Genomic DNA, 16,182 nt, shown 5'->3' with positions numbered 1-16,182 from the left:
AAACAAAATAAAATATATTTTCAAATAAACATAATCCACAAATTGGTTTTAATAAATAATATTTCAGTTCCAAATACCGATAATTTCGATCCAGATTATCGAATAATAATTTAAAATAGTAGCGTACACCATATATTCAGTGACAGGAACCGAATTTTACAGTAGCTACAATAGAATTATGGGATAGTTGTGAGAACCGACTGAATTCGATTGGAAACAAATTCGGTTATCACAACGAATCTGTTTTCTCTGTGTAGAGAAGGTAGCCACAATTCAACATAATTTTCTGTATAAAAAGTAGTCTCAATTCAACTACACAGAGAAAACAGATTCGTTGTGATAACCGAATTTGTTTCCAATCGAATTCAGTCGGTTCTAACAACTATCCCAAAATTCGATTGTAATTATTGTTTAATTCGGTTAGTATTACTGAATATATGGTGTACTCAACTATTTTTATTTATTATTCGGTAATCTGGATTGAAATTATTGGTATTTGCAACTGAAATATTATTTATTGAAAAACAATTTGTGGATTATGTGTATTTGAAAATATATTTATTTTGTGTAAAGTATTTACAATAATATATAAATATGCATAAACATACAAAATGTATAAATATAAAATAACTTCTCCCCTTTACTTTTGAGATTTTCGTGGTAATAAACATAGCATTTATGTACCAGGGATTTTGCTTTTGATTCTGTTCAATATTTTCAAAGGAACACTATCTATCCACGCCTTTCCGCTGCTGTAAAATTATTAAAAATTATAGAAAAATAACACATAATATATTATAAGATATAAAATATACCAAACATTACCTTTTTTATCCAAATTTCTGCATTAATTTATCCTCAAATGTAATTAGATTGTTTTTAATTATAAATTCGTTTTATTTTATTTATTTTTGTATACGTCAACTATAATTACCAATTAATCGGTTGTGAACATCAAATTTGGTTCCTTTAACCGTAATTAAATTTTAAATAATTTTTTCAATTGATAATTGGTTGCAGTGCTTAATATTTTTTACCTTCTACTGTTTTTCGGTTGTAGCGACTAATATTTGATGTTCTTACGTTTTAATCCTAAATAAAAATCGGATGCATTTACTGAATTGACAAATGAATTTAATAACCAATACAATTCAGTTCAAATTATTGATTTAGAAATTGCTAAAACCACAATTCGATTAGTACACACAGAAAAAAGATCGGTCGGAAATTGGTCACAATCACAATTATTTAGTTGATATAAAGGAATATTAGTTGTACTTAAAAAACTACACCATCAACATATTTTATATAATTGCAACTGAAAAGCCAAAACTGTAATCAATATAAGGTTAACATAACTGTTAATTTAGTTTATGTAACCAACTTAAGCTTTATTAAAATAATTTTTAATAACTTTACTTAGTACAACCGAATTAAATTTTTAATTTTATGTTCCAATTGAAAATATCAGTAATTGTAATCAAAAATTTGTTTATATGAATATATTTAAGTCAAAAATAGGTTTTTAGTCGTGGTACCAAAATAATTTAATTAAAGGTATAAACATTTCGGTTATCTTAATAAATTAAAGCCTTATTCGGTATTTCCAACCGAAAAATTCGATATTTATTATAATAATGTTTAATTCGGTATTTACAACCGACATCAATATACAAATAGTTATGTTGACATGACATTTAAAAAAATATTTAGTTCTAAATTAAAAGAAATAAAGAAAAAACATAAATAGAATTAAATAAAGCTTTCTTGCAGATTTTTCCGGTCAATTGTAAGTAAATAAATCAGCTTCCATGTACAATACATAGTAAAACCTTTATGTGTTCATTTTCAGAAGATTATGTGTCAATGCCTATAATAATTACGCAGGTCGATGCAATTTGAACCAAGGGATTCTAAGGGAATGATCTAGGCTGAATCCGGATCTGCTATTGGTAACTTCATATACGAATTGTGAAATTCAAGTTCATCAATTTGTGGATATTACAGGCCAACAAACTATTAACACAAAATCCATAGTTTACTTTTCAAAGGACCCGAGTCCGAATCTTAGCCTGAAGTTTGAAGAACCCCGTATTTTGTCGTATTCAAGGCACTATAATAGCGCGGAGTCAGTTTTATTTATAAAGTCATCTGAAATTTTGGTCCATTGGCTATAAAACCTCGATTATATCTTGTTTATTTATTAACATAACTTAAGCTTTTATTAAAAGAGACGCTGTACAGGGATTTTCAAACATATAACGAAAACGTGATGTGATTTGCAAATTCTGAGGTCAAATTCGGATTAGAATCCGTCGAAAAAGTAAACTTTGGGACACAAATTTGTTGGCCTGTGTTATCCAAAATTCTATGAACTTGATTTTTACAATACGTTAAAGTTACATAGCACTTATAGAAGTTACCAATAGCAAAATCCCTTCAATCATTAGATGATTTGATTGATGTATATCGAGTTTTATAGTTTTAAGAATAATATACTGTAAATGTTAAACGTTCATAAATACATTTAGTTTTGTGATACAGTAAGACATTGATCTACAACAATTTGTAACACAAACAGTAAAAATGTTGTAACTTTTTTTAAATGTTGCAGATTCGCGATGCTTATGGATTTATGAACGTAGGAATTCAAAATGTATAAATATGTATAAAAATGAATTAAATTTGCTAATTAATAAAGAAATTGATGAAAAAAATAAAACAATGTATGCTTTTATTTTGGTTATTAATATTGATATTTTCGGTCCCTATAACCGAATTGTTTTTTAAAATAAGTAGTTACGATAAATAAAAGCTTACTGACTGCAATCGAAAATTCGGTAATAACAACTAACCTGTGTTCTAAAAGTATAGTGTTAGCAAATGAAATATTCGGTAATTGCAATCAATTCATATGATAGTACATGTAACCGACCAAATTCGATTGGAAACAAATTCGGTTGTGACAACGAATCTGTTTTCTCTGTGTATTATTGTTTTTTAATACTGAATATAGAAAATCAGTTAATTATACAGTTTTTCAATAACAGCGATACAATTTTAATTAATTTAACTAAATATTTATCATGGTAACCGATTTTCAATCGATCTGTTTTCTGTGTGTAGAAGAAGTTGTCATCGTCTGTTTCAATTGTATATAAACAATAATAATATTCTGGCTACAGGTAGACACATTACGCCTACATAGGCACAATCTGAACACATACTTTCTAAGGTACCAAATTGACATCAAATTTTTCAATAACATCCGTTGTCAATTATATACAAGAATGTTGACCACGCAACTTTGTCAACATTGCAACATTTCGTTGTCGCAATCTAAATTATATGCACATCCGTTGTCTAAAAGTTAACAAACGTGGTAAGGTCACTATTGACAACGGATTTTAAGTTTACCACATTTGTTAACTTTTAGACAACGAATGTGCATAAAATTTAGATTGCGACAACATTACATGTTGTTGTTGTATGTATTAATATACTTGACAACAGATGTTATTGAAAAATTTTATGTCAATTTGGTATCAGGCGTGTATACATATTTATTTTTCCCTCTGTGTATGTATGTTTTAAAACAAAAGTTTAAAAATTTATTTTATGCGATAAACTCTTACATTCATGACACCTTTTCCTTACTCGAAAACAAATGCACTAAACATGCAGTAAACCTAAGCATTCATTTACTCCCTAAATGTTGTTTGTCAAAATAAAAAATGTCTCTAATATTTTAAACATGATCTTACATAAAATCCCAACTCTTAACAAAAATAATATTTGCGTGACAAAAATAACAAAATATTATAGATAAAAAAACGATTTTTTTAAATAAACAAAAATATAATTTTATTTAATTTATGCTCTTTTGTCTCGACAAAACAACAATTATTCTTTGCCAAAAGAAAAAAAGGGAAACCAACAACAAAATTTGCAAACAACTTTGTAGTATAATTTAGCTACTAGTAGTAGCAGTATTGAGAATAAATTCTAATACAAACACATATAAAAAGATTCTAACACACAGAGACACCAGCACAGCATTATCGAAAAAAAAAAAAAACAAAACAAACAAATAAAATAATACTAGAAAGTGAAAGAGAAAAAAGGGGAAAAACAAACAAGCTACCAAAAAGCCATCAACGAAGTAAAAACCCCAACATAAAATAACAAAACGTTAGAAAAATACTGCAAAAAAAACAAGCAAAAAACTCTGTAAACAACTACAGTAGAATTCCAATTAACAGGATTTTATTTGGCCAAAATAAAGTAACTAAATTCAAGTGTTTTTCTTTAATTTGAGGTTTTAAGGATTCGATGGTAGCAACACATACATACCTACTTATGTGGTGGTTCCATTCAACAGCAACAAACACCCACATATACATACTCACACAGATAAACAAAATTGAACAAAAAAAAAAAAAAAAACACTTGTAATTTCAAAAAGAAAATCCCAACAAAATAAACAAATTCCGCGGGCGTATAAAATACATTATTTATGTTTTATTTTATTTCATTTTATTTGTTTGAACTTTTCTCTTTGCTGTTTTTTTTTTTAAATCAAAATTTTTGTGCGTATTTGTATTAGTAAACACATATGCATAGTTAGTGGTATGTGTGTGCGTGTTTATGGAATCCCAGCAGTCATTTATGTGATCTTAGGATACTTTACAGTTAATTATATAAATATTTTAAATCCTTTTGTAAAAACTATATTATCTTTACTAAAACATATTTCTTCTTTTCTTTTAGGTAAGCCACTGATCTGTCGCTTATTGCAGAAGAGCTTTATTTTACTGTAAGTATGTATATATGTACATATATCGTATCAGGAGATTTAGAATAAGCAGATCCATTTCCAACTTAACCAATGATTCTAATTCCGCTACTTAATGTGCTGAAAACTAAAAACCTTCTCAGTGAAAAGTTTACGTACTCGGTAAGCTGACAAGTAATATTGGATTAAATTGGAAGTACTTACTTTTTAAGTGAAAACTACTAATTTTTCTTCGACGTGGTTCAAAAAACTACTGGTTACAAATGTTCTTACCCCACTTTCCCGGACTTACACACGGGTGTATATCGGTTGTCTGCGCTTATTAGTCTATCTGCTTACTCAGTGCTCTATTAATAAGTTATTTTTTCGTGCTATTTGGAATAGCTTTTAACTCTTAAAAAAACGACTGATATCAACTAGGGTTCAAACCATTAACTTCATGTCTGTTAGACAGACGCTCTAGACAAATGACTACAAATCATATTCAACAGAATGTCAATAACTTTATTGATAAATCCCACTCATTACCAGGTTATGTACTAAATAGTTACTACAATTTTGGTTGCTGGGTTATTTTAAAATGTTATATTAATGTCTCTATATGTATTTATGTGAATTGCTTAAAATGTTGGTGAATATTAAACTGATGTTACTCATCCGCATTTAGCTTAAAAATAATATGTTTAGATTTGTTTGTTTGTCAAGGTAGTTGTGTTGAATTTATAAAATTCTTTTGGCAAGTTTGTTGTTATACCCTACACCACTATAGTGGGGAGGGCATTATGCGTTTGTGCAACCACCTTAAAGTATACCAATCGGCTCAGAATCACTTTCTGATTCGATTTAGCTATGTCCGTCCGTCTGTCTTTCCGTTTGTGTGTCCATGTAAATATTTTGAAGATAATTTGATGAAATTTGGCACAGACTCTTCTTTTGACCCAAAGCCTGTTGAAAATGGTTAAAATCGGTCCATTATTTCGCATAGCCCCCATACAACCGTTCTCCCCAATTGGGCTTTTGAGCTCATAAATCCGTCTGTCTTTCCGTCTGTGTGTCCATGTAAATATTTTCAAGATAATTTGATGAAATTTGGCACAGACTCTTCTTTTGACCCAAAGCCTATTGAAAATGGTTTAAATCGGTCCATTATTTCGCATAGCCCCCATACAACCGTACTCCCCGAATTGGGTTTTTGAGCTCATAAATATGTTAAATAGTCTTGTATCACTCCAGAAATCTGGCAAACTTAGTTTTATATAAGTCTTAATGATACTGCTGATTTTCGTAATGATCGGGCCTCATTTGACCCTATCACACATACAAAGTCCCCTTCAGAAAATGACTTGACTGTCAATATTCACTTATAAACACTAATATCACGATGAAATTCTGCATAAATAACTTTAATGTAGACGTAAATCCGTCTACCATAATTTATAATGATAGCACCCTAATTATATATAGGCCCCCATATAACCTTATAATGCTTATCTTTTTGTCAACAAATTGTTAATTCTGAATTAACGTAAAAATGTATAGTCGGCCATGCCCGACTATAAATTCTTACTTGTTTGTATTTTATATTTTTTAATCTAACAAGATTTTTAAGAGGTTTATTTATTTAGAAAATAAAACCAGTTAAATACAAACATTCACGTACATTTTCGCTGACTTTAAAATATGATTCTCAAACGCTTAATAGCAAAATAAGAAATTTGCACGAAATAACATTAATTTCGATGAAAAAGGTATTATTTTTTGTGTTAAACTAATAACTTAAAAATATGTATGTGTAGAAGGTGAAAATGAAATTTATTTTGTTAACCAATTTTTTGTATTAGGAAACATTTTGTATATATGATTAAAAAAAAGAATGTTACACAATTTTTAGAAAAAATATATATTTAAAATTTATATAGTACTACATACCAAAGAGCTGCATCGCACAACCCTCATTAATTACCTGGGTTTTTATAATTAAATATATCAGATATTATAAGCACATACTTACATAGTATTTACATAAATGTACATATGTGAAATATAAAAATATCATGATTTAATTTAATTTTTAATTAACACAGCACAGGATTTACTGAAAAAAATTTAATAAGCATCAACAAAAGCTCAAGAAAATACTAAATTGCCATATTTTATGTTGTTATTAAAAAAAAGAGAAAAAATCCTTTTCAAAAAATATGATATGAATTTTTTTATTTCACCTAAATCAAGTGCCTTCTTCGGCATATTGTTGTATTATCCTGCTGCTGTGTTGTTGCTGTTTGTGCGTCGGCTGTGATAATTCTTTTTGTTGTTTTTTTTTTTAATTTAAACACATTATTTAGATCTCTTATATTGTAATTAACTTTTTTTGTTGGTTTATCATTTTAGTTAACTCGAGATGCTTACGTTTATTTTCATATTCATATTTCTTTTTATCTATATTAAATCCCTTCATCACTTCATTAATAACATATGAAGTAATAGTATGAGCAACAAAGTACATTGTTAATTTGAGAATATTTCTACCCTGTTGGAAATTGTGTCTTTTGACGACATTGTTAGAGTTGATTCATTACATACAAGTCATCAGGTCACTACTGACAATATACTGATTTTATCTTAAAAAATTTTACAAAATATCAACAAGTTTTTTTTGGGAACAAATGACAAATTCTGTAGGGATTCTAACAAGTCACGAAATATTTACATAAGACGTTTTAAAGAAGTGTCCTGAACAATTTTGGCATCCATATGAACATTTGCGTACAAAATGTTCGGACTAGCTATAGTTGGCGTGTCACTTCCTATATAAAGAAAATATATATGTGTGAAAATGTAACAATTACAGTCCTAAAATTTGTTCGTTGCCACTTGGTATCATTATGAATATTTAAGTAAAATAGGTGGACAAAACTAGGGGGCAAGGTACCTTCCATGTGAATTAAATACAAAAATTCGTATATCTGGGAAACTATCAGACCTAGAAGTTATAAAATTTTCACGGGAACATAGAAATCCATATGAAAAATTTGAAGGGAAATAGGGGCCACGCCCCCTATTGCTTGTCCGGCTAATCCTTAAATCCTTAAATTTTTCCCAAACGACTTTGACACCCATGTAAACATTTTGGTAATAAATTGGGGAATTAGCAACATAGGGCGTGACATTTCCAATAGGATTTCGTATATCTGGGAAACCATAAGAGATAGAATCCTCAAATTTTACACTATAGTCATTGACATCCATATGAAGAAATTAGGAAAACCTGGCAGGACTAGCAATAGGGGGCGTGGCATCCATACAAATTAAATACAAAAATTCGTATATCTGGATAACTATTAGAGCTAGATGCCTCAAATTTTACACGAGCAACTTTAACATCTATGTGAACATTTGGGTAATTAAGTAGTGGAGTAGGAACATGGCCATTAGGGATATAACCAAAATTAGGCCCTATCTCTACGTGGTAGCCAGTAGTGTTCTAATAAAGAAAACCATTTTTCATGTCATTTTGGTGCAAAAACCTTCAGCGTCAAATTGATTTTCTTGAACCATTCACAAACAAATTTACAAGAATTTTTAATAGTATAATCTATATGTGTGGGTCCTAAAATTGAAAGAGGGATTTACCGTATAAATGTCTTGGGACACTTGTTCATACCAAAAAATTTCGATTTTGTATTAAAAAAATTTTAATTTTTTTAGAGTATATATTGAAATCTTTAGAGCATTTGCCGCGGAAACTTTTTTGACGTACTTTTTTTATACTCTATGTAGAACTAATAGGGCCGATTTAAAATTTTCAAAAAATGTATAAAAGTTTTAACCCTAATGGGCATGACACTTCCTATATGAATTAATAGAGCCTAATATACTTACATTCTTTTGTATATAGCCGACTGGAAAAATGGGAATGGCCCTCCCCGTAAAAAGTAAATATGAAAAATCCTAAAGCAGTTTTTATACCGTATACCTGAAATATTGGTCCTACTCCCACCATACACGGCTCAGAATTACTTTCTGACTCGATTAAGCTATGTCCGTCTGTCTGTCTGTTTGTTTGTTTGTCCGTCCGTCTGTCTGTCTGTCTGTCTGTCTGTCTGTCTGTCTGTCTGTCTGTCTGTCCTTCCGTTTGTCTTGTGCACACACTTGCTATTTTCAAATAATTTGATTAAATTTCGCACATACTTTTCTCTTTCTATTAAAAATCTTTAAAATCGGTCCATTATTTCATCTAGCACCGTATTACATTACCCCATTCAACAAAACTACAAAATTCAAGAAGAACTTTTAAATCCAATTTTCAAGCAATTTATTTTAGAAAATAAAATCTTAAACCATATAATCTATATTAATAAAAGATAAACATTAAACATCGAACAAATTTTAATAAATGTAAATTTTCTTAAAAGAAAAATGCCTATATATTTTTTTTGCTTGTGATCAAAACTAATATTAATAAAAAAAATAAATAATGTTTTTCATATAGATTTTTTAACAAGGCAAACAATATCCTTGTTTGAATAAAAATTTCTGCTGAAGAGTTTATGGATTTCAAAAAGAACGTGTCTATACATATATTCTTACCGGAATTACAATAACAAACATCCGTTCACAGACACACTCTCTCCTATACTTGAGTGTTGAATAATGAAGTGTTGTTGTTATGTTAGTTGATAAAGTTATTTTTGTTGTTGTTGTATGATGTTGAATGACTGTATGAATAAACGAGTAAGTGAAGAGTGAATGTATGACTGACTAACTGAGTGACTGAAAGAATGCATACATGTTTTATGTCAAAGATTATAATAAACTCAACTGTAATAACAAAAAAAAAATTACAACAACATATACTAGCACATGTACAATATGTATTAAAATTTTTTTCTTATGCTGTAATATGCTTATTTTTTAATAAGAAGTATAAAAGAGAAAGTAATAAACAATAAAACATGTTGAAGCATATTTTAAGGCTTATAAACTTGTTGTTCTCTTTGTTTTTTAAAATTTATTTTTTAATTAATCCTTTGTTCTTTCAAGAATTCAAAAAAAACTGTCTAATGAAGTTTGATAAGGGAATACATACTTTATTTAAATAATTTCATTCATACACATACATACATATTTCATATGCCTAAAACGTTCTTAATTTAAAACACATTTTAATATTTAAGCTTTACACCAAAATATGAAAAAAATATAAGAAATTCTTATTATTACTTTATATAAACTCTATATAAAGTATAATACAATTATGTCTTTAAGAATGAATGAAAGTCATTCTTTTAGAACTTCTTCCCGAATGTCGCTCGTAATACTTTTGCGGATGTTGTAGGTATTGAGTGCTATATTAACTTATATTAATGTTTATATTTAACCTAATAATCTATAATTTCAATGTATGTATGTGTGTGAGTATGTCTGTTGGAATATGTGTATTAACAAAATGGCACTTGAGTGTACGTGTATGTGGGTTAAGTATCAGTTTAAAAGAAAAATACTGTAGAACAATCTAAAGAAATATTTTTAAATGTTATTTTGGCAAAGAAAATTTTAAGACAAAAATACTTTTATAGTCTCTATTATCCATGCATTCAAACATAACAGTTCTTTATTTCTTATATTCTGTACCAATCGGTTCATGATCACGTCCGTCCGTCCATGTAATAAATCTACATACTTTAAATGGTTGTATGAAAAATTATTCCGCTTTAAAATGTTTGAGTAGAGTACTATACGATATCTGTAGAGTACTATACGATCTCAATATTCGTGGCAACATAGGATTTTTTTCAACAGTAAGTCGGCACTTCTTTCTCTAAACTCATACACTACCACATCCTTACTAGTCAGACAATGCAAGAAGGATTTGTCAAGGCTGGGTCATCTGTCTGACATAGCCCTAATTTGGGTTCCTGCGCATAGTGACTATTATGGAAATGAACTTGCAGATGACCTTACCAGAACGGAATCTGCACTTAATATCTCTAACGCCGTTTCAGTAGCAACACCGTTGGATTTTGACAAAAGCAGCATCCAGAGATTCTTTTTTCAAAAGGCTGAAAATATATGAAATAACGTAGACACATGTAAAGAAGTCAAGTTATTATGGCCGTCTTTCAATGAGAAACGCACCAGAAGTAGGCGGGATATATCGAGGCTAGGTAGACATGCAAGTCGGCTTGGGCTCCCCTTCAACGAGTACTGTAGCAATTGCAAAGATAAGGAAAAAGAAGAAACGGTCTTTAATCTGTGAATGCCCTGCTTTAACTGCTAAGAGAAACAGTTTCCTTGGCAGTCACTTCATATCCAACCTTAGCGAGATATCAGGGTCTAAACTTAATAGCATATTGAGATTTCTCACGGCTACAGGCTGGATCTAATACCATACAATACTACATGTGACGAATGGAGTGGTCCTGTCAAAACGTTGATATATTGCAAAACCGTTTTAAAGGTCAAACTTCAATTAGATCACGTGTTGTCAGAACCACTTTATCGATTCTACGACTGTAGTAAAAAATCTTCAGCTATGAAAGTGCAAAAGTCAGAATTGGGACAAAAGTGTAATATTGAATAATACTTTCACTATATATTTCTAGTCCCACTGTTGAAAAAAAATTTAATATTAAACTCTTTACTTTTTATCATTATGTTGTTGTTGCTGTTATGTGTTTTTTACAAGTCTTTGTTTTATATTTCGTATTCATGCTGAGCATAACAAACAATAACAAAAAATTATGACTGTCAGGATTATGATAAAACAAAAGCTTTGTCGCTGTATTTTTTACGCGTTTTAAAACGATCCTTCATATAAACATACATACATACTCAAACACAGTAATACTCTTACAAAGTAACAGTATTATTTTAAAGAAGCAAAATAAACCTTAAATATGACAAAATACACACACACACAAGCTAACTGTTATACAGACACATTTGCAAAGTCATCACTAAACAATTGTGAGTGTCACGACGAGAGAAGAAAAAGAGTTTTATTTCCAATGTTAACGTACAAATGCAAGGTTGCGTGATGTTGTGTGTAAGTATGTATGTATCTCAATGTTAGTGAGTATTGATATAGAAATGTACTACTACTGTATGATTATGAATGAGTGTGATTATATCTGTATGTCTCTAGTTGACTGCCTGCTGTGTTTTGAGGTATTATTTTTTCCCTTTAGTTTTTTTCCAGAAAACACAGCCTAAACGTATGCTTTTAATATGAGCCTATATTTGCATGTGTGTGAGTTTATATTTTTCTCTTTATGGAAATGACATGTTGTGTCACGCGTTTATTTGATATTTTTTTAAATTTTGCTGTGTCTTTTGTTTTGTCTTTTGTTATCATTTGTTAAAAAAAAATATTAAACATCGAAAATAATGATGACAAAAACAGAAGAAATGGAAAAAATATGAAATAATAATTCAGATTGCAACACTCTCATTTATATTCTAACTTGTTTTGTTCACGTTTGTTAGACACAACTACCATTATCATTTTTCTAATGTTGTTGCTGGTGTCTGCTTCTGTGTCATTGTTTCTGTTGTCTTAAAGGACTGTTATTATGAGTGTAGGCTGTTTACCATAAAAGAGTGAGCGTGTGTGTTTATATTTGTAAAATATGACTATGTGACACTTTGTATGTGTTAAAGTGTATGCGTGTCTGTGTTAAACATCAAATCATCATCATTGTGTCTTGATTATAAATTATGAAAAGCAAATAACCTTTTCTTGAGGCTTTATTTTAAAATAATCTTTTACTATTTGTATCAGTATTTGTTTGTTTTTCCTTATGTTATATTTTATTGTACTACTGCTGCTATTTTTGTTTTTCTAATCTTAATACTGTTCTGAAATATTCATTTAGCAGGGCTCAAAATGTTTAATTTAAGCAAATTTGAAAAATATGAAATTCAAGTTTTATTATAAATAAATCTCCCTACTATATTAATGGTTTAGCTGATTAGGTTTAAAATGCTTTTACTTTATATGTATATTTTTTAAACACATTGCAAATGGATTCATTGTTCTGTTTGTAATTTCTTTTAGCTTGTTTTTAAGTTTTAAATAAACAATAGACACTCTTGTCTTAAACCATGAATGTTGATGAAATACATTGTGATAAATTGTCATAATATTTTTAACAAATAACTATTTTAACATTTATTTAAAGTAAAAAAGAAATACTTTAATTTAAATTAAGTCAAGTCGAGGATGTTTGAAAAGTATTTTGTGCAGATTTTTCAAAACAAGTTATATATGACGTATGAATAATATCAGTACTATTAAAAATAATCATACGTACTGTGTTACATATATGATTGATAAAATAGTTTGAATAAAGAAGGTGTAATTATTTACAAAATACTACAATAATACTAAACGAATTACAAAATATATAGGTAAAAAAATCGGAACAGATTTAAACGTTTTCTTTAAAGTTTGATTTTGTATTCTATAGTAGATTTGAGAGTTATTTCAGGAACTATTTCTGATATCAATATATGGGCAATTTTTATGTCAAGTGAGCCAAATTAAAATTTGGATGAAATTTGCGGTTATTTTCAGCTCTAGCGGTTAAGAACTGCCTCTGAAGAAATGAACTGACATTTTGGACATACAGAGTTTTTTCAAATGAGTGTAACCTTTTCACCTATTGGTTCTAGCAAAAATTGTCCAAAGGACTTTAGATAGCTATTTCTTCAATCTAGTAGATTTTTTTTTTTTTTTTTTTTTTTTGTGTTACGAGGGATTTTTTGGAAATTTATATATTTAGGTGTAAAAAAGGGGAAAAACGGGTAAAACAGGGTTTCTTAATTATCTTACACAATATTAGAGATACAAGAAAATTTAAAATACATCTATACTTACTCTTAAAAGGAGCAGATGAGTATCTGCTACTTTTTCAAAATTCGTACTTTTAAGGGGTGAAACGTGTAACAAAGGTGATTTCGGCCCTTTTTAACTAATAAAACATATTGGACATATCTCTCCAAATTATGAGACACCTGTTTCGTACTTTTTTAAAATTCAGTGCTTTTTGGGTGTAAACGGGAGAAAACTGTATTTTTTGGTACTTTTTCGATTTATTAATTTATACATATTTAGTTACGAAATAACACTGCAATATTTTTTGGAACAAAACGTTTCACTAAGGGAAAAAAGCTCCAAAAAAGAAAAAAATATAGTTTTAGTTAAACTCATTGGCCAATTTTTATAAAATTTGAAGAAAAAAAATTGTTAATTTACTCACACAAAATACGCTATTAAAGTGTTATTTTGGATATCTGGTACTACGACCTATATATATATGACCAAATATGGAAAAATAATTTGGTTCTTTTTGAAATCATATTTAAACACAATATATTTAGAAAACTTAATTCACGAAAACTCTATTCCTGGGCGAAAAAGTTCGTCAAATGGTACTTTTTTGTATTTTCTTTAATATTAAACATAGAAACATAAAAATTAACATGACTAACTAAGAATCTATCAGAGGTGACAGAGGTACGGGTAAAACAGGTTTTCTTAATTATCTTACACTCTTAAAAGGAGCAGATGGGTGTCTTTTAAGGGGTGAAATGTGTAACAAAGGTGATTTTGGTACCTTTTTTGACCCTTTTTAAATAGTTAGTTAGTTAGTTAATTAGTTAGTTAGTTAGTTAGTTAGTTAGTTAGTTAGATAGTTAGTTAGTTAGTTAGTTAGTTAGTTAGTTAGTTAGTTAGTTAGTTAGTTAGTTAGTTAGTTAGTTAGTTAGTTAGTTAGTTAGTTAGTTAGTTAGTTAGTTAGTTAGTTAGTTAGTTAGTTAGTTAGTTAGTTAGTTAGTTAGTTAGTTAGTTAGTTAGTTAGTTAGTTAGTTAGTTAGTTAGTTAGTTAGTTAGTTAGTTAGTTAGTTAGTTAGTTAGTTAGTTAGTTAGTTAGTTAGTTAGTTAGTTAGTTAGTTAGTTAGTTAGTTAGTTAGTTAGTTAGTGCCTGGGCCTGTTGCATACAAACCTCTAAGGAGAGGCATGGCATCAATTGTAGACCCTAAGTAATATCACTCCTTCGGGAGAATATGCCAAATTAATCTCACGTCGGTTCAGTAACCCCCAGAAAAACACTTTAGAGTACATTATTTTTTTATTCGATTTAGTAGTGTTTGTAGTGCCATAATGGGCGTGGCTATCATCCAAGATATATATTATGTTTTATTTCTTCTCTTATCATTTGTATAATTGTGGCTTGTTTGTTTCCCAATATAACTGTTATATAAACAGTATGCCTAGAAAGAGCTTTGATCCTATCTATATCTAATATAATCAATAGCTCGTCATTTAGATTTAAAAGAGTGTCAAAAACCATTTGAATTGATTTCGAATTTTTTTGGTATAAAATAGTAATTTTTGGTACTCCAGCATAAACTTGGTAATGAGAGGTACTTAAACAACTGCTTCCTTTTCATATACCGTCTGCATTACATTTAAGCACTCTAATAATGACTTATTTATTAATGCTTTAGTTGTGCTTGGTGCATAATTCGAAAATCCTTTGGGTATAAAACTTAAATTACGTGTTACATACTTAATTTCTTTTAACAGCAAAAAAAAATGTATAATTTTTATTTAAAAATTTTTGTACTTCATATATTTCAATACATGACAGAAAACAGAGAATACCAGTTAACACCAACATGCATCATTAACAAAAGCATTTTTCCTTTCCTCCTCAGAGAAAACATTAATAAAAAACCGACAAACTGCAGATAAATTCCAGCCATTGAAGAAAATGAAAAAAAAACACGAAACCAACTTGAGTTTAATGTTCTGTACAATAATTGAACAATTTTTAAAAAATGAAACTCAACACCAACATTTACATACAAATCCGTTTTATTTATTTTTGTTACAAGAAATGATTAAGGGGCCATAAGGATATTTAAAGTGTTCATATTTAGGCAGAGGAGATGAAAAACTAACAGAAATTAAATACAATTTTTAATAAATACATTTCATATTATATATGTAATAAACGCCTATAGGAATAGCTATAGTATTAAGCTTTAGTTTGTCGCAAATTTTGTCTAAAATTAAGTTTTGTTTGTGAACAATTAAATCAAATACTCTTGTCTTGCAGTTTAGTATATTCCCGCTATCATTGGAAACCCCAACCAGCATTTAAAATAAAGAGAAAACATCTGTTAATAGGACTATTAAAACTCACGTTTACAACTGTCATTAAGGCTCTATGAGTAGTACAACGTCATTGTTGTATGTTGTTTGTATGTATGTACATGATAATGATAATAAAGACGATAAGGATAATAATAATGACTGGGTATGAGGAATAATATTTACGTTTTTTCTTGTACGAAACAAATATTTTGCCACCACAGCT

The 16,182-nt window shown here is 29.0% G+C and overlaps 1 protein-coding gene across 1 annotated transcript in view; it reads left to right on the top strand.

Annotated features, from left to right (window-relative positions):
- Positions 1-4,774: 4,774 nt before the first annotated feature.
- The window catches only part of LOC119608376 (protein timeless homolog), a gene marked incomplete at its 5' end in the record, with an annotated part of 73,253 nt that continues 61,845 nt past the window's right edge, over positions 4,775-16,182 (top strand). Inside the window, one exon of the mRNA XM_037962777.1 lies at positions 4,775-4,820. Coding sequence (XP_037818705.1) covers positions 4,775-4,820 — 46 coding nt within the window. The remainder of the gene's footprint in view (positions 4,821-16,182) is intronic.

This window comes from Lucilia sericata, unplaced genomic scaffold (genome assembly GCF_015586225.1).
Source record: "Lucilia sericata isolate MDLA Ls3-8-SP2 unplaced genomic scaffold, ASM1558622v1 Contig000825F_arrow, whole genome shotgun sequence".
NCBI lineage: Eukaryota > Metazoa > Arthropoda > Insecta > Diptera > Calliphoridae > Lucilia > Lucilia sericata.
This window is presented reverse-complemented; position numbering and strand designations above follow the sequence as displayed.